General features: G+C 36.2%; 1 protein-coding gene across 1 annotated transcript in view; it reads left to right on the forward strand.

Annotated features, from left to right (window-relative positions):
• Positions 1 to 443: 443 nt before the first annotated feature.
• SOS1 (SOS Ras/Rac guanine nucleotide exchange factor 1) overlaps positions 444 to 20,844 on the forward strand; it is a gene marked incomplete at its 5' end in the record, with an annotated part of 81,750 nt that continues 61,349 nt past the window's right edge. The window contains 5 exons of the mRNA XM_017515298.2: positions 444 to 569; positions 6,470 to 6,601; positions 8,382 to 8,546; positions 10,438 to 10,647; positions 13,626 to 13,769. Coding sequence (XP_017370787.2) covers positions 444 to 569; positions 6,470 to 6,601; positions 8,382 to 8,546; positions 10,438 to 10,647; positions 13,626 to 13,769 — 777 coding nt within the window. The remainder of the gene's footprint in view (positions 570 to 6,469; positions 6,602 to 8,381; positions 8,547 to 10,437; positions 10,648 to 13,625; positions 13,770 to 20,844) is intronic.

Raw genomic sequence — 20,844 nt, forward strand, 5'->3', positions numbered from 1 at the left:
ATCATTTAGATCTGTATTTGCAAGCCAGACCACATTCTTAAGTACAAACCCACTTTTTTTGGGGTGCGGGGTGTTGCAGGAGGCGGAGTCTTGCTCTGTCGCTCAGGCTGGAGTGCAGTAGCGCAATCTCGGCTCACTGCAGCCTCTGTCTCTCGGGTTCCAGTGATTCTCCTTCCTCAGCTTCCGGGGTAGCTGGGATTATAGGCACACACCACCATGCCCAGCTAATTTTTGTAATTTTAATAGAGACAGGGTTTCACCATGTTGGCCAGGCTGGTCTTGAACTGCCGACCTCAGGTGATCTGCCCACTGCAGCCTCCCAAAGTGCTGGGATTACAGGCATGAGCCATTGTACCTGCCACAAACCCACATTTTTTAAAGTTTTAAAAATTTGTTCAATGATATGGAACCCACATTTTAATTACTTTGCTTTTTGTTTATAGGTCCAGGGGCAAGTTCATCCTACTCTTGAGTCTAATGATGATGCTCTTCAGTATGTTGAAGAATTAATTTTGCAGTTATTAAATATGTTATGCCAAGCTCAGCCCCGAAGTGCTTCAGATGTAGAGGTATGACAAATATTGTCTTGTATTTACTTTATATCTAATTTGTGTGTTGGTTTTAATGTCAGTGAAGGGGCAAATAATTTGCTCTTTAATTCCACGAATATATACATATATTTGCTCTTTATTATATGTGTGTATATATATATTATATATTATTTATATATATAATAAATATGTAATTTGCCTTTAATTCCACAAATATATATATATGAAAGTGAAGCCTGGATTTCACTCTTTAAAGGTTGAGTATCCCTTATCCGGAATGCTTGGGAACAGAAGTGTTTTTAGATTTTGAGGGGTTTTTTTGGATTTTGGAATATTTGCAGTATACTTACTGGTTGAGCATCCCAAATCCAAAAATCCAAACTCTGAAGTGCTCCAGTGAGCATCACCTCAGCATCTAGAAGTTTGGATTTTGGCTTGATGTGGTGGCTCAAGCCTATAATCCCAGCACTTTGGGAAGCCAAAGCAGAAGGATCCCTTGAGCACAGGAGTTCGAGACCAGCCTGGGCAGCAAAGTAAGACCCCTTCTCTAAAAAATATTTTTTTATAATTAGCAGGCATGGTAGCATGCACCTGTAGTCCCAGCTACTCAGGAGGCTAAGGCAGGAGGATCACTTGAGCCCAGGAGGTCGAAGCTACAGTGAGCCCTGAATGAAAGAGTGGAACCCTGTCTCAAAAAAAAGAAGTTAAAATCTGGATTTTGGATTTTTGGATTAGGAATAATCAATCTGTACTGCATATATGATAGTTTGTATGTATTCTAGTTGTTAAATTATTATACCATTTTTTGTTTGTAAGCTAAAACGAACAATTTATTGATGACAGAATGATATACCCATACTTTTAAGAGTGGCATATGTCTAAGCATTTCTTTTATTAAAGCCAGCTAGCATTCCAAAAACATTTCTGTTAATGTTTTGATCTTCAGTTGTTACATGTATTTTAGGTGGTAAGTGAATTATTTCCCACCAATTGAGGGAGAGGGAAGCATCTAAACACCTAGGAAGGAGGTTCTGTAATCTTACAAAGATGATATGGCCCCTGTATTTTTTTTTTTTTTTTTTTTTTTTTTTTTTTTTTGAGATGGACTCTCACTCTGTCGCCCATGCTGAAGTGCAGTGGTGCAGTCTCGGCTCCCTGTAACCTCTGTCTCCCAGGTTTAAGTGATTCTCCTGCCTCAGCCTCCCTAGTAGCTGGGATTATAGGCACTCGCCACCACACCTGGCTAATTTGTTTTTAGTAGAGACAGGTTTTCACCATGTTGGTCAGGCTGTTCTCGAACCCCTGACCTCGTGATCTGCCCACCTCGGCCTCCCAAAGTGTTGGGATTACAGGCATGAGGCACTGTACCCAGCCTGGCCCCTGTCTTTTTAGGGCTTATGGTTTAATGGAGATAGAGATAGATATGTAGTCAGTAACATAATGTGATATTCTATGAGTAAAGAGTATGTGGGAAGCCATGAAAGCAGCAGCTATACAGGCCTTGGGGTTTGGGGTAGCTTCCAAGAAGAAGACATGTCTAAACTGAGTCTGGAAGGAGTCAAAAGTTGGAGAGAAGAAGGTTTGAAGTACCAACGGTAGAAAATGGGAGACACAGGCTAGAAATACAGACTTCTCTGGCAATGATGAAGGACTATTTGACTTTAATGACTTCAAGTATACAGTAGTTCAAATCTTTGGGTTTCTGTGACTTTGTTTTTATAGCACTCAACTGTGAGCACAAAAAAAGATAGTTGGACTGAATGTGGTGTTTCCTCATGGATGTATAGCAGCAGAACAGCGGGGCAAGGAAATTGTAAAAACCAGTAATAGCAGTGCTTTGCAGCCTTTTCAGGACACAACACACATAGAATGTAATGTTTTTATGCCACATAGTGATTGGGTAGGAAGTAGTCTCTAGCTACCTCTGGTCTTGCCCTGATCCCCTGAAGGCTGAGGGATTGATAGACATATCCAATGAGAAACTGCTGAGAAGAGCATCACTGAATTGCAACTGGATAAGGAAAAAAGTAAAATGTGACTATAGTTAATGATGGTATATTGTATTCTTGAAAATGCTAAGAGTAGAAATTGACTGTTTTCACCACAAAAATAACTATGTGAAGTAATGCATTTGCTAATTAGCTAGATTTAACCATTCTACAGTGCATATTATATGTACTTCCAAGCATCATGATGTTATACATGATAAATATGTACAGTTTTATACATAAATTTAAGGAATAAATATATTTGGCTGGTGTGGTGTTTCACACCTGTAATCCCAGCACTTTGAGAGGCCAACGTGGGCAGACTGCTTGCGCCCAAGAGTTCAGGACCAGCCTGGACAACATGGCAAAACCCTGTCTCTGCTAAAAATACAAAAATTAGCCGGGCATAGTGGTGCATGTCTGTAGTCCCAGCTACTCAGGAGGCCTGACCTCAATTGACTCGCCCAGCTCAGCCTCCTAAAGTGCTGGGATTACAGGTGTGGGTCACCATGCCCAGCCAAGCCCTTATAATTTCTAATAAGCTTTCCATTAACATTTAGATTCCCCAAATAATTTATCCATATTTTCTACCTTTCTAAACAAAAACAAATTTCTCCCACACATACAAAAGTATATAGGGGTACGAATTTTTTTTAATTGAAGTACATATATAGGAATTTATATAGCACCTAGAATACTCTTGGAATTGATTAATATTATCTTTTTAAACCTATTATGTAAAGGAAAAGACAAGGTTCTGCTAATAATAGAGCTAAATCTCGAACTTTGCTCTGTATCTTATTAATGTTTTCCAAAGGTACTAGATATTAATCAAGATAGAGTTTCTCATTTAATACAAAAAATATTAATCTTGAAATTAGAGTAATATTTTAATTCATTAATCTTTCATTGATCAGTCCTCCTTGGGCTTCTGTTAAAAAATACGTGAAGGCCTAGTATAGTGGCTCATGTGTGTAATCCCAGCACTTTGAGCTCAGGAGTTCCAGAGCAGCCTGGGCAGCAGAGCAAGATCTCATCTCTACTAAAAATAAAAAAATTAGCTGGGTGTGGTGACACGTACTTATAGTCCCTGCTACTTGGGAGACTGAGGGAGGGAGATCAGTTAAGCCCAGAAGGTTGATGCTCCAGTGAGCTATGATCACATCATTCTCTGGCCCAGGTTACAGAGCAAGAGACCTTGTTCTCCCCCAAAATAAATAAAAAGTAAAAAACTATAAAACATTTATGAAAAATTTTATTTTGCTATAAAATTATAAATTTCCCACTACAAGAAATAAAGTAATTCCTTGAGTTTTACCTCTTGACATTCAAGACAGCTTTTTGTTTGACCCTACTAATCTTTCCCCATGCATTTTGACCCTTGGCATTATCTCCTAACTATGTATTTGGTAATTTGATTTCATTAATACCCTTGTAAGTAAGTTTAAAATGTGCTATGCTTCATCATTACCATTTTGCCTTAAAAAAAATCATTTGATTAGCTGATCCACTAAAAAAAAGAAAAAGAAAAATCATTCGAGATTTTCTTTCCCCTTCTTTCCTTCCTTAAAACAATAAACCTGGAGTGAGATAGATATAATTGATACGGCTAGGGATTGCTGTTCTTTTTTCTTTTTCTTCTATCTCAACCCCTGCCTACAGTTAGTCTCTGTAATGCCACCACTGGTGAGTTGTTTTTCAAAGACATGTAAATCTATTTAGAATTGTCAGGTTGAGTTCAACTTCTGTCCTTTTCTACTGCTTTTATTTTTTTATTTTTACTTTTTTTCCCACTGCTTTTATATCTCTACTATACACCAGTGTTTTTAGATTCCAGGTCATGACCACTGGTAAGTCATAAAATTACTTTAGTGCATTGCCCAACCCTCATTGTAAAAAATAAAAGAGGCTGGCACAATGGCTCATGGCTATAATCCCAGCACTTTGGGAGGCTGAGGCAGGTGGATCACCTGAGGTCAGGAGTTCAAGACCAGCCTGGCCAACATGAGGAAACCCATCTCTATTAAAAATACAAAAAGTAGCCGGGCGTGGTAGCACATGCCTGTAATCCCAGCTAGTCAGGAGGCTGACACAGGAGAATCACTTGAATCTGAGAGTGGAGGTTGCTGCGCCACCGTACTCCTGCCTGGGCAACAGAACAAGACTCTGTCTCTAACAGACAAACAGAAGGGAAAATGCCAGTGTGCTGCATATAATCAGGACAGGTTTGTTTTATGAAACTTTGTTTCCTTTGAGTATGTTTGGTGTAGGTTTAAAAAAAAAGTTGGAAAGCCGCAGGGTCATAGCATTATTAGGTTTATACCATGGTTACACTTATTCAGTTAATCAAGGGTTAAACACTTCACTATAAACATTTTAATTGAAAACCACATAAGTTAGTCCTAAATCTTGTCATTTTTGATTAACAAGTCTGCAAAATTAACTTGGAGAAAAGAAAAGAATTCTCTGTTTGGATATTCCTTTCTCTCCCTTTACTCCTTCCCTTCTCTCCCTTTTCAACGCTATGCCTCCTCAGTATTTTGGACCTTCGTATTGCTTTTTGCTGCATGAGGCTGGTGTCCTGGCAAACAGCTTTTCAACTAGACAGTTGAAAAGGTTTGTAAACCCTGTTTTAAACTGCTGTATTTTCTTTCAACGTACTTCAGGCGGGTGGATCACGAGGTCAACAGATTGAGACCATCCTGGTCAACATGGTGAAAGCCCGTCTCTACTAAACATACAAAAATTAGCTGGGCATGGTGGTGCACGCCTGTAGTCCCACCTATGCGGGAGGCTGAGGCAGGAGAGTTGCTTGAACCCAGAAGGCGGAGGTTGCAGTGAGCCAAGATTGTGGCACTCCAGCCTGGCGCCTGGTGACGGAGTGAGACTCTGTCTCAAAAACAACAACAAAACAACAACAACAACAACAAAACGACTGGGTTATACCCCTCAATTATAGATTGGCTTATAAGATATCCAAGAATCATTGTGTTCTCTGCCCATCCCTCACCACCAAGGGCATCACATGGCAGTCACTTTTTTTTATTTTCCATTTTACTAGCAACTAATAAAACTTTCTATTCAGATTTATAAATAGGGGTTATGTTTAATTTCATCTAGTAGTTTTTACATACTAGTTGAATACTTTCTCAAAATACGTGTGTAAAAGTTATATAATAGCGACCTCTACTGGTTTTAGTTATGGTATCCTGCAAGTGGGTTTTAAATGCTTTAAGAGGATGAAAGTGCCTTTTGTTTGAAGTGAATTACATTAGTTTAATAAGGAAGGAAATTCAGCTGCCATAGTAACCCAAGTTCTTTCACACTCAGTGGAAATTTTAAGTAAAGAATTTCTGGAAATTAAAAATGAAGTATTTTGTTAAAAACAAATGACCTATGGAGGACTGTAAAGAAACTACAATGTATTAAAATTGCTGTCACCAGTGCAAAACCATTGCTTTCCATGACTTATAAATAGTTTTGAAGTTACGTGCTTTTGCATGGTGGATAAAGAATATTCATAGAGGGTTCAATTGCAAAATGCTACTTGAGCTTGTAATTAGTACTGAAAGTAAGGACAAGTAAATGAGAATTGGATTTAGATATTTACTACTTGATCCTTGAAATTTTATACTGTTTAAAAGTAGCTTCTACTCATTCTTGTAATTAGCTTTATCACAGTGCAGCTGAAATTCAGGATGTGATATTCACCCTACATAATATAAAGAATGCTTAGTCTCTTATTGCTAATTAAGGAACTTATACATTGACAATTACTGTTTTTTCTTAGCTTCAATATGTTTGTAATGTAAATTATACCATATGTGAAAAGCTCTACTTTTGGTATTCTTTGATTCTAAAAGTAAATTTTAAGTGACGAGCACTGTTTAATATATTTGTTGCTTAGTTGTTATTTTCCTATTTCCCAAGGAACGTGTTCAAAAAAGTTTCCCTCATCCAATTGATAAGTGGGCAATAGCTGATGCCCAGTCAGCTATTGAAAAGAGGAAGCGAAGAAACCCTTTATCTCTCCCAGTAGAAAAAATTCATCCTTTACTAAAGGTAATGCTGAAATACTCCCTTCTTGCATTTTAAGGGAAAAATAAAAATCTATCATTTTCATACAATTAGAGTATATTTTATGGATAATTGAGTCAACTTAAGAGTAAAATTCTCTCATTCTAAGTTTTCCGGTGATTTATGTGGTGGGAGGAGATGCTGTGATAATAAGAAAATATAAACTGGGCAACATGATTTAAAGTAATTTCATATCAATAGTAATAAGTTGAAGGACTAAGAAAGTTACTGTGGATTTTATCTCAGGTATAATTAGGACCACAAGGAGAATTTCTAAAACTCATCCTCACTTATTGGTTAGACCTAAGTGTTCCTATAAATCCTTTAAATGTTAATATTTTGTGTAGAGACCTCTGTGAAACTGTCATAGGCTATGTGTAATCTTTGAACAAAAAGATCACCTAAACTATCCAGTCCTACTTATCATGTAAATAAGTCAGTCAGTCAGTTGAATCTCTACAGAACTAATAGAATAACTGCTGGAAGCTCAAATAATGATATTTCTATTTTAGTTAATATAATGAACTGTTGTTATTTCTCACAACAAAAATACAGATATTATAATAATTAAAACTTTAATTTAGATGTCAGTAATTTTGTACATCCTGTAATACAGATAAAATGCTAATACATTGTCTGAGTTTTATCACTCAACAAAGTTATTATCCACAGCTTATAAATGAGGTGACAGAGGCAGAAAGTGAGTAAGTAACTTCTAGGCCAAGTTCACAAGACTGTAAGTGATAGTGTTAGAAAGTTCAGGTTTGCTTGGTGTTGTCCAAAATTTAAACACTTGAATGAGCTTAAGGTTATATTTTGTATTCAGTTGTTTGAATAGAAATATCTGCCTTATGGAAAACTACTTCATCATTCTCTTCATGATTTTCATTTGCCATAGATTAAATTGTATTCTAAGAGAATTAACAAATCGAGTTATATAAATAATATGTTAATAATCCTAAATTTTGAGTTTTATGTGCTAATTGTGAATATTGTTTCAATTTATTTTAATAAACCTTTATCATTATACACTTAATAGTTTTTACATACCCTAAAAGATAAATGCAACCTGTCTCCAATTTGTAACAAACTCCTTATTTCAAAGTTGTTGGTTTTTTCCCTTAAATGGGTTGTTTGGAAAATAGAATTTATTATTCTGTATGAACTGGCCAGTCCCACAAAAGCCAATATTCTCTTTGAAGTCTAATATTAGGACTATTTAACATTCTGTTTAACAGCAACCGTTATTCAGTAGGACATAGCATGAATTTTATTTTCATAGAAATTGCCAGGGATACCAGGAATGTGCCATTTTGGTTTTGGGGAGCCCATCTTCCCTGGGAAAAGATAAGCATATAAGCCTGGTAGAGATTCCTAAATACCAATAATATAATAACTCTAATTTTTGGTAAAAGAAAAAAACTTGTTTGTTGTAGTTACCTCTAGGTGTTCTGAATTAGGTAACAAAGAGCATTTGCTCCCCACCCCAAGCTTGCTTTTCCTTTATAGGTTAGGGATTATCTATTTGTAATCTCTACCTCTCAAGTATTTTACATCATCAGAGGTAATTTTGCCTTGCCTTTTCTTAGCTTACATTTTCAACAGTAATACATATATTATCGTTGAACCACTTAAAATTAAATGTTGCTGGTAAGCATAGGGCTTAGGAAAAAAGTGGAAGCTAAGTTGCAAATATGTTTTTCATTTTTAATCAGAGTGTTAAATTTATAGTATGTGATGTTTAAACATGCTTTTAATTTTGCAGGAGGTCCTAGGTTATAAAATTGACCACCAGGTTTCTGTTTACATAGTAGCAGTCTTAGAATACATTTCTGCAGACATTTTAAAGCTGGTTGGGAATTATGTAAGAAATATACGGCATTATGAAATTACAAAACAAGATATTAAAGTGGCAATGTGTGCTGACAAGGTAGGAAACAGCTTTTATTTTTTTTCTTAAATTTCTTTTTATGACTTATTAGATGCTAACATACTATTCATATAGAATAAAATTATATGTTGGGGAATATCTCCAGTAACCTAATAACAGGGATTCAAGATACCCCTTTATAAAAATAAGATATTACATATATAATATTAAAATATGTTTCAATATGCAGTTTTTTTTTTCTGTGCTATTGCAACTAGGGTTAATTAGAGTAAACTCTTAATAGTTAACTTCTTAAAATTTATTCAGATTGAAAGATTTATAAGGTTATGGATTTACTTAAAAACAATTTTTCAAAATTCAAAGCCACAAAACGATACTTTTACTTTGGTATCTACCTTTCTTCAGATACTACTTTGTGGTTTTACAATAATAATAATAAAAGCAAACACTTATTGAAGGTTAAGCACATATGTGGCTTATCTCCATTGGTCCTTATGATATTCCTCTAAGGTAAGTGATATTATCTACATTTTATAAAAGGGAGACTGAAATTCACAGGGATAAAGAAATTAGTCCAGAATTTTCTGAGAAGTTTCAAAGCCTAGACTTGAACTCCAGGTCTCTGAGTCTAAAGCTTTTAGTCGTTACCTAAGTTTGTTTGTTTTATGAAAACAACTTTGCAGAAAGGAAAATATTTCTGATGAAGCATTTCATTCCATTTCCTCATTATATTCTTACTGATTTGGAATATTCTTTTTGATTACTGATTCCACTAAATTATGTTTTAGTATTTATTTGTTCTTTGAGAATGTGGCCATATAGAGTGAAAAAAAAAAAAAACAACAACCCTGATTTGAAGAAGAATTTCAAATGTTTTTGTATTTCTAAATGAGTAAGTATTTAGTTTTGAAAAATATTATCTAGACTTGAATATGAAATACGTGATTCTTTTTTTTTGGAGATGGAGTCTTGCTCTGTCGCCCAGGCTGGAGTGCAATGGCACGATCTTGGTTCACTACAACCTCCGCCTCCCAGGTTCAAGTGATTCGCCTGCCTCAGCCTCCTGGGTAGCTGGGATTACACGTGCGTGCCACCATGCCTGGCTAAATTTTGTATTTTTAGTAGAGATGGGGTGTCACCATGTTGGTCAGGCTAGTCTCAAACTTCTGACCTCATGATCCGCCCACCTTGGCCTCCCAAAGTGCTGGGATTACAGGCATGAGCCACCGTGCCATGGCCTTGATGCTTTTTAATGAATCAGATAAATAAAATATTTTTGACTACCTACTACATGTTTACACAGGGAGGAGATGCAAGAGAAGTATGTATAAAACAAGGCTCCAGAGCTGATGAAGGTATACTTATATTCATCAAACAGAAAGCACACAAAGTAAAATATTATCATTGTATTGTGTTATAGGGATATGATGCTGTAGAAGCTCACAAGAAGGCAAAAGATGTGTTTTAGTAAGAGTAGTAATAGACTTGGAGAAAAGTTTATTTTGATCTATATCCAACAAATCTAGGAAAATAGGCCAAATAAAAGGGTATAAAAATTATTTAAATGTGAGATATTGAGACCATGGAATAAAGTGATGATGGCAGGGCATAAAACAGAAAACCAAGCCAGAGAAATTAAAGACAGGATCTGGGAACAAATTGGAAGTAATAGGTTAACAAGAGAGACAGACAGATAAATACTAGTTAGTAGTGATAGAGACCTTGGAGGAGGATAGTAAGTGGTGTCAGATGTAGAATTCTGTTTTAGAGAAGCTGTGGAGGAATGCTGGCAATATATCGAAGAGGAGAAATTTGCACGTCTGCTTTTTTATCCTTTAAGAACTTTATTCAGAGAACTTAGAGCATTTCACTTCAAATTTGACTAAAGCTTCATATTTTATTATACTTTTTAATATCTCTGACTATGTAGGTATTGATGGATATGTTTCATCAAGATGTAGAAGATATTAATATATTATCTTTAACTGATGAAGAGCCTTCCTCTTCAGGAGAACAAACTTACTATGATTTGGTAAAAGCATTTATGGCAGAAATTCGACAATATATAAGGGAACTAAATCTAATTATAAAAGTTTTTAGAGAGCCCTTTGTCTCCAATTCAAAATTGTTTTCAGCTAATGTAAGTATCATTGTAATATGCTTATCATTGGATGTGTTGTGAAATTTGCATAACCACTTCAAATTTGAAGTTGTATAGTTCATGATTACTAATTTCTTCTTTTTTTTGAGTTGTGGGACTTAATTGATGATCACAAAGTGCTATAATAGTTTCAAGAGATTTAACGTCAGAAATTAAGACACAAAATACAAAGTAGACTGATTATATAAGTGCAAATGAGTTCAAAGAATTGTCCATGTACTCCAAAGGATAAACCTTCTTGTTTGATTGGAAGGTATTTTTGTTTAATTTGAATCATTTGACTCATTCAGCTTCATCAATGCCAACTGTATTGTCAGGTACCATGCTTGGCAGCAGGGATTCAAACAGTTCCTTTCCTTAAGTTTAGTCAAGACAGAGATATAAACTTTAAATTGCAATAAAATATGGTAATTAGCATAGTAGAAACATGACAGCAGTATTGTTGGGAGCACGAAGGAAGGGACCGGTAACATTGAAACTTAGACAAAGGATTGCTGATCTTAGGCTAGTAATCGAACTAACCTAATTGGATCCTGAAGAAATGCTGAGTGAGACTGTCATAGGAGTTACACACTAGTAATTCCTGGAACTGTAGCCACACAGCCATAAATGATTGCTAGAGAAACAGTACTCACTACAGTGGCTGGGTTTGGGCTCAAGCTACGGCAATGAGTGAACATTAAAAAATAAAGTAGTAGATCATGGTAATGGTTGTACAAACCTGTTATTCAGATTTACATTAAAGACCATTAAATTATTCACTTTGCATGGTTTGTATATATTGTTTCAATAAAGTTGCTTAAAAAAATAAAAGAGTAAAGAAGAGGCAAAGGTTTCTGAGGACACAAAAGAACCAAATGGCCAAAAAGCACATCAAAAGGTGTTCAGCATCACTAATCATAGAGAAATGCAAATTAAAACCATGAGATGCTACTACATACTGATTAGAAAGGCTAACATGTAAAAGACCCATAATAGCAAAAGTTGAAATGAGTGTGGAGCAACTAACTGCTTGTGGGTTATAAAATTCCCACATTACTTGAGAATGTAAACTAGTATAAACGTTTTGGAAAATAGTTTGGCAGTTCTCTCTCTGTATTTCTCGCTCTCTTTTTTTTCCCTTTGAGACAGAGTCTCACTCTGTTGCCCAGGCTGGAGTGCAGGGGTGCAATTTTGGCTCACTGCAACCTCTGCTTCTGAGGTTCAAGCGATTCTCCAGCCTCAGCGTCCCGTGTATTTGGGATTACAGGCTCATGCCACCAAGCCTGGCTAATTTTTGTATTTTTAGTAGAGGCAGGGTTTCACCATGTTGGCCAGGCTGGTCTCAAACTCCTGACCTCAAGTGATCCACCAGCCTCAGCCTCCCAAAATGCTGGGAGGCATGAGTCACTGTGCCTGGTCAGTTTGGCAGTTATCTATAACAATAAACATAAACTAAACCATATTGCCCAGCAATTCTAATCCTAGGTTTTTGCCCAGAAGAAATGAAAACATGTCTGTCTATGCAAATCTGGTTCGTGAACGTTTGTAGCAGCTTTATTTGTAATAGCCCCAAACTGGAAACAACCCAAATGTCCATCAGCAGGTGAATGTATAAACAAATTGTGGCATGACCATACAGTGGAATGCTACTCAGCAATAAAAAGGAATGAAATAGTTATGCATGCAATCACATGGTTGCATCTCAAAAACATGAGCAAAAACTAGGCACAAAAGACAATTTATGATTCCATTTATTTAATATTCTAGAAAAGACATTTCTGTAGAGACAAAAAGCAGATCACAGGTTTCCTGGGAATGAGATGTAGTAAGGATTGATGGAAATGGGGCACAAGGAAACTTTTTAAGATGATGAAAAGGTTCTGTGTCTTGATAGTCATGGTGGTTAGGAGAGTGAATAACTACACAAAAATCTACCAAAAGAACATTTAAAATAGCCTCAATGTCAACTTGATAAATATAGTCACTGATAAAAAAAGAAATCATATAATAATAACCAATTTTAATTTAACAGTATAAAATGGATATGATTTCAGATTCCACATTGCAACTAACCTTTAAGAAACTATCATTTGTTGAATTTTAGTATGTTACCATAAAAGGATAGTCACTCTATTTATATGGAAAGTCCAGAATAGACAAATCTATAGAGACAAAGTAAATTAGTGGTTGCCAGGCACTGGGGAGAGGAAAGGAATAGAGAGTGACTGTACCAGGTATTTAGCTATCCACCTTCCAAAAAAAATCATGGGGCTTACTCTTGTGATAATGAAATGTTCTAGAATTTGATACTGGTGATGACTGTACAACCAATATTGAAAACCACTGACTAATAAGTACACTTTTAATGGGTGAATTTTATTGTATATGAATTTTATCTCAATAGAAAAATTACACAGAAAAGCTAGATTTTCATATACTTCGAAATAATGTATCACAACAGATTGTATGCAGAAATAGATATGAAAATCCTGCTGTCTTCTCATACACTACGGTCGAGATTTGCAATGTAAAACATTTCCATTCTTCTAAATGGTTTTTGTTGTAGTTTTTTAAAAAAAACTTTGGTTACTTTTTATAAAAGTGCTATTTATATTAACACATAATGGGTTTATTATTTTTAATGAATTAAATATTTAAAAAATTTTTGGTTTTAACTTCGAATGTGATAAACATTGCAATACATAGTTATAAACAAGAGGTTTTTAGAATCTTCAGCAATTTTTAAGAGTGTGAGGAACCCTGAGACCAAAAAGTTTCAAGACCACTCACCTAGAGAAATGTATTTGCAAATTGTTTATCTTTCCAAAAGGAATTCTTGAATTGTAAGTCCTTAAAATTTTTCACTGTATATGCCATGTTAAATTTTGTGATTATAAAATGACATATTGGCTCAAAATTTGTTTAATATTATAATAATACAGCCTCACTGAATTAATGTGTTTTCCCCCAAACAGGATGTAGAAAATATATTTAGTCGTATAGTAGATATACATGAACTTAGTGTAAAGTTACTGGGCCATATAGAAGATACTGTAGAAATGACAGATGAAGGCAGTCCCCATCCACTAGTAGGAAGCTGCTTTGAAGACTTAGCAGAGGTAAGTTCTTCAATTATATACCCAAAAAGTCTGCATATCAGCCTACATTTACATTAAAATTGAGAGTCTTACTTCTTTCCAGCCAAAGTCATAGATACTAACTGTTGACTATCTGTTATTGCTCCTTTTCCATAGGGTCATTGTTAACATATGTCTCTGTTATCTTACCAAACATAGAAAAATGGTCTCTGGTTAATTATAGGAAAGCAGATACCACCAAGGGGAGGTATTATAGCTGTCACTCAATGGCCTACTGTAAAAGGTTAAGAAAAGTCAATAAATGAACATTAAGGAAGAGACCACAGAACTTGGACCTGAGGTCAGATTACTTGTGTTCCGGTCTAAGCTCCGCTACTTATTAGTTGTGTGACCAGTGGGAAGTTATTTTGTTTCTCTAAACCTTTGTATCATTATTTGTAAAAGCAGAATGATAATACAGGTTGAGTATCCCTAAGCCAAAAATCTCAAATCTGAAATGATCCAAAATCTGAAACTGTTTGAGCACCAACATGATACTCAAAGGAAATGTTCATTGAAGCGTTTCAGATTTGGGATTTTCAGATTCGGGACGCTGAAGCAGTAGGTATACTATAAATATTCCAAAATGTGAAATCGAAAATACTTCATTTTGAGTAAGAGATATTGGACCTGTAATAGGACTCAGGATTTTTGTGAAAATTGAATAACCTATCTGAAGTATTTAGCTATCCACCTTCACATAGTAAGCTACTCAATATGTGATAACTGCATTATTATTTAGAATAGGAATGAAGTGAATAGGACAATAACATCCAGGGCCTGGGTGGTTCAGATACCGTGAGAAAGACAGGTAACTAACTCCTTAGATATTTCAAATGCTAAAATACATGAGTGAATCATAATAAGTTAGCATTAATGAGTCATTCTGAGGTTTCTAGCTCTTGCTGTGTTCTCCAAATTCCACTCATTATGATACAGTATTGAGCTTGTAAAATATTTTTTAAAATGAAGACTTTCAGGCAAAACACAATGGTAAGTTCAAGCATCACCACAGCCTCTACATTCCTGCTCTAAACACACATAAGTAATAAAGTATAAAAATTAAAAAGTGGAATATATATATAACTAGACTTGAAAACAAGATTAGAAATGTAATAGACATTCAAGGTAGTGAGCTCTGGTTTCTGGGTGTTTAGGCTCTTAAGGACAATGAGTTGTTTCAAATATGTTCCATGAAGGCCAGAGCAAGACTTCTTGCTCAAGTCCTTCCTTATAATAAGATGCTGGGAAAATCTGCCAACCTGCTATCTACAGTAAAGTTTTCTGAAAAGTTGTAGACTTGACATGGGGGGACAAAAACATTGCCTTACAATAATAACAATTTTCCCACAACATTAAGCCAATATGAAGCCTGAACCCCCAAAGTCATTTGAAGAGTAGGTTCTAGTTTGGAAGAGAGATCATAAAGGAATGGGAGAAAAAAGTGAAACAAAACATTAAAAGTCTCCCACTAAGTATGTAATACAAAATTCCAAAAAACAAGACAAATTCTAATTTTCAGAATGATCTAATAAAATCAACAATTAGATCATGAATTTATTCTAGATGAAATTAATGTTGTACAGTAGGTATACAAAAAGTTTAAAAAGATTAGGTTGCTCAAAGAGATAAGTGAAGGAATATGATCCATTTATAAAGAAGACATTGTGAAACAAAAATAGGTGGAAAGGAAATGAGTAGATAGATATCAAAAGACAGAGACACTGAGAATTAAATATATTATACAATCGTTGAAATAACTCATATAGTATAACATTTGCTGGACCCAGTTCAAGTATAAAATTAGTAAATTGGAGATGAAATTGAGGACTTCACTGAGAATGTAACACAGACTAAGATAAGAAATATGAAAGGCCAATTGAAAGTAATAAGGATAGCCAGGTGTGGTGACTCACACCTGTAATTCTGTAGGGCACATTGGGAACCAGATGTAAGGCTGAGTGCCCCACAGGGTCGTGGGGTGAGCCTTATGCTATGCCAAGGTGCAGGATCCGAGAAATAAAGAGACAGGACACAGAAGTACAAAGAAAATGCAGCTGGGCTCGAGGAGCCATGCCACCTGTAAGCGGAGTCAGGCGAGGCCCCGAATGTCCAGAATCATGAGTATTTATTGTGTATAGGTTAGGGGGTAGGGCAGTGAGTGAAATCATCTTTAAGGATAGTGATAGGGTCGTGAGCAATAAAACATAGGGTCCACCCCATTAGGTCACCTAGGCCAGGAGGTGGACAGCGCACAGCAAGGGGCCCGTTCCCACGAAGGCAGGGGCTGTGTGCAATAAGGGGTCCACCCCCATTAGGTCACCGAGGCTTGAAGGTGGGCCGTGCAAAGTGAAGAGGGTGCAGTGTGCAATACTTCTATCTATGGGAAACTACTTCTAAGAAGATTTACAGGAGGATGCTTTAAGTCACATAGCAGTGACAGAGCTGTCAAGGTTACCGCCACCTTCTGGCAGCTTCCAATGGATTCTATGGGAAGATGCTTTTCAAGCAGCACAGTAGCAAGAGCTGATAAAGTTCACAGTCACCAAGGTGGATTGCCATTCTGAGGGCAGCCTTCCACAAGAACTGGAGCAAGATCCTACAACTCCTTTATCAGGAGGAATGGCTCTCGCCCCAAGCCTGCCATACAGCAGGTATCATTACGATACTGAACGCTGCCGCCTGGGCCATGGATTCTTGTCCTGGTATAACTGTTTTTCCCTTAATTCATGCTCTGCACTGTATCTGCTCTAGGCATTCCTCCGATTATAAGCTGCTTATTCCTTAATTCATGCTCTGTACTGTGTCCGCTCTAGGCATTCCTCTGATTATGAACTAAGATCTAATTATAAGTATATATGTAGGGAAATATTCTTCAGGCACTCATACTATCAACTATTATATGATTATATATAGAGGATTATATAAAGGAAGGCTTCAAGCCCTATTTCTATAAACTAATATATGATTATGTAAAGGATTATATAAAAGGAAATAGCTGAGTAGTAACACTATAAAGTGAGATATTCCTCAAGCCCTAACTGTGCCAGGGCTCTGCTTAGCTCTCATTCCTCAGTGCCTGTATGGGGGGTTACCCACATAATTCCAGCACTTTGAGAGGCCGAGGTGGGCAGATCACCTGAGGTCAGGAGTTTGAGACCAGCCTGGCCAATGTGGTGAAACCCCATCTCTACTAAAAATACAAAATTTAGCTGGCTGTGGTGGCGCATGCCTATAATCCCAGCTACTTGGGAGGCTGAGGCAGGAGAATCACTTGAACCCAGGAGACGGAGGTTGCAGTGAGCCTAGATCACACCACTGCACTCCAGCCTGGGTAACAGAATGAGACTCCGTCTCAAAAAAAAGCAAGTAATAAGGATACACTGAATGGTTTAGTATACATCTAATAGGAGTTCCAGACAATGAGTGATGGAGAAATAATATTTGAAAAGATAAAAATGGATAATTTTCAAGAAATGAAAGCATTAGTTCCTAGATCAAAAATGAATTCCAAATATTGCTCAAGATAAATAAAAATACACAGTTAAAAACATGGCTGTAAAAATAGAGAACATTAAAGATAAAGAGAAAATCTTGGGTTGGGCACAATGGCTGATGCCTGTAGTCCCAGCACTTTGGGAGGCTGAGGCGGGTAGATTGCTTGAAGTCAGGAGTTCAAGACCAGCCTGGCCAACATGGTATAACCCCATCTCTACTGAAAAAATACAAAAATTAGCTGGGTGTGGTGGCGGGCGCCTGTAATCCTAGTTACTTGGGAGTCTGAGGTAGGAGAATTGCTTGAACTTGGGAGGTGGAGGTTGCAGTGAGCTGAGATCACACCACTGCACTCCAACCTGGGTGACAGGGCAAGACTTTCTTAAAAAACAAACAAACAAAATCTCCACGCCTACAAGTCAATAACTAAAACTTCAGCGTTTTGCTTTTTAGCAAATAGGCAAAAGACTTGAGTAGGTACTTCACACGCAAAAAAGATGCTCAACATTGTTATTCATCAAGGAAATGCAATTTAAAACCATGGAGCAGTTGGAAGTCTCCTTGCTGGTGGGGGCTAGGGTGTAATTTGTTACAGTCACTTTGAAAAACTGTTTGGCATGTCTACTAGAGCTAAGCATACAACTGTACCCTGTGACCCAACATTTTAACTCTTAGGCCTATACTAAACAAAAATGAGTGCTTATGTTCACTGAAAGACATATTTAAGAATGTCCACAGTAGGTTTATTCATAATGGATAATTAGTGATATATTCACACAAGGAAATGCCATGTGGCAATACAAAATAACTGCAGATAAAAGCAGCAACATAATGTTGAGTGTAATAAGACTCAAAGTACATATTATACTGATAGGTATATAAGATCTTTGGAAACAGATTATTAGAATAGCGGTTGACTAGGAAGCATGAAGGAGATTTCTGAGGTGCTAGAAATGTTCTATTTCTTTATCTGGTTGGTGGTTACAGAAATACATCATATACATATATTAAAAGTCATCAAATTACAGACTTTATGTAAAGTTACACCTGAATTTATCAACAATGAGGAAAAAGGAATAAATAAAAACCATTTCAAACATAAAGTGACCAAGAGAGTTTACCACCTCTAGGCACTCATTCATTATAAGACATATTGGATTGTGTTCTTTAGCAAGAAGGAAAGTATTACTCAGAGGAAAGTCAAGAAATACAATAACTAATGGTGAAAAAGAAACTGGTAGATGTAGTCTGGTGGCTTGCATCTCTAATCCCAGCACTTTGGGAGGCCAAGGTGGGCAGATCACTTGAGCTCAGGAGTTTAAGAGCAGCCTGGGCAACATGGCAAACCCCATCTCTTAAAAAAAAAAAAAATATATATATATATATATATATATATACAGGTGTGGTGATACATGCTTGTAGTCCCAGCCACTCTGGAGCATGAGGTAGGAGGATCACGTGCACCCAGGAGGCTGAGGTTGCAGTGAGCCAGAATCATGCCACTGCACTACTCCAGCCTGGGTGACAGACTGAGACACTGTCTCAAAAAATAAAAATAAATATTAGTAAATGTATTAACAAATTTAATGAATTGCTGAATAGTTAAAAAAAATTTTTTTAAGTTTTTTGTCTTGGAAAGTCTAAACTATATTTCTATGTATCAGTAACAAAATGAACAGTATGTAAAGTGGATTTGTGTTTGTGATAAAAGAATAACTTTTGAAAAATGTATAGGTAACCATATTTGTTTTGAAAAACATTGAGGAAAATCAAAAGAACGGAAATAGTACCTGTAGCTTACAATGTACAGCTAAGGAGAAAAGAACTATAGTAACACTTTTTTATTATTTTCACTGATAATAGGAAAGAATAAATGAAGCAAACAAAAACAATGATAATGAAGATAAAAGATGATATTTAAAAAATCCACATATTTGATTTTTTAAAAATCTACTTCATGCAGCTTACAAGAGGTTCTTAAAACAGAACCACAGAAATATTTTAAGATAAAGCGATGAAAAATCCTAACATAAAAACGAGTCAAACCTGTATGTCAATATTAATTTAAATTAACTGATAAAACTACACAAAGTAAGCACTGAGGAGGGAAAAAAGAGGAGCACTTCCTAATAACAAAAGGGATACTATCACGAAGATAAACAACCATTAATGTGTATGCACCCGCTGATAAAGCCTCAACATATAAGTAGAAATTGACAGACTTACAAGAAATGAAAAAAAATAGCTAACATCTTAGGACATTTTAACACATGTCCATCGGAAATTAACAAATCAAACAGAAAAAAGATTAGTAAGGCTACAGAAGATTTGACTAACACATTTGATTTTATACACGTGTGCGCGCGCACACACACACACTCTCTCTCTCTCTCTCTCTCTCTCTCTCTCTCTCTCTCTCTCTCAATTAGCCCTCCATGTCCATGGCTTCTGCATCTGTGGATTCAGCCGACTGGATTGAAAATACTTTTGAAGAAAAAAATGGATAGTTCTATGTGTAGTAACATACTATAATGTTCAGCACATTACAATACATTACATCAGCATACATTACAATACCCTAAAAAATACAGTGTAACAGCTCTTTACATAATGTACATTATATTAGATATAAGTAATATAGGGATCCTTTGAAGGTTATATGCAAATACACCATTTTATATCAGGGACTTGAGCATCCCTGGATTTTGTTATCTGCATGGGATCCCTCACCGATACCATGGGATAACAGAGAGAGTATGTATGTGTGTATAGATACACACACATACACAGTCATCCCTCAGTATATGTGGGGAATTGTTTCTAGGACTGCCCACAGATGCCTGAATCCACAAAACTCAAGTTCCATATTGGCCCTGCAAAACTTGCATGGGCCCTGTGGAACCCACATATTCGAAAAGCCAGCTCTCCATATATGAGGGTTTCGCATACCACAGATAACTGTATTTTTGATCCTCATTTGGATGAAAAAAATCTGCATATAGGTGTATCCGTGCAGGTCTAACCCACAGGTTGTTCAAAGGTCAATTGTATATATCGTAATACTGTTGCATTGAGGATTAAGTTTCAACGTAAATTTCAGAGGGGACACTGTCATTCAAATCGTAGCAGGAGCTAAAGCACTGCAGAGAGAAGCTTAAGGTTTTACACATTTTTTGAAAGATTCGGAATAATTAAAAATGAATGAGTTATGCTTTCAACCCAAGAAACAAGAAAGAGAACAGGATACACCTAAGAGAATAATATGTAAGGAAGTAACAGAGCAGAATTAATGAATTAGAAATTGATATAAAATTTATCATGGCTGATCAATGGGAAAAGGAAACAAATACCAGGTGCGATCTCGGCTCACTGCAACCTCTGCCTCCCAGCTTCAAGCAATTCTCATGCCTCAGCCACCCCAGTAGTTGGGATTACTGTGGAAGAATACTAAGAAAGAGAACAGGGTACACCTAAGAGAATAATATGTAAGTAAGTAACAGCAGAATTAATTAATTCTGAGTTGGAATTACTGTGGAAGAATACTAAGATCCACTTCAAAATG

Source organism: Cebus imitator, unplaced genomic scaffold, assembly GCF_001604975.1.
Source record: "Cebus imitator isolate Cc_AM_T3 unplaced genomic scaffold, Cebus_imitator-1.0 Scaffold547, whole genome shotgun sequence".
Classification (NCBI taxonomy): domain Eukaryota; kingdom Metazoa; phylum Chordata; class Mammalia; order Primates; family Cebidae; genus Cebus; species Cebus imitator.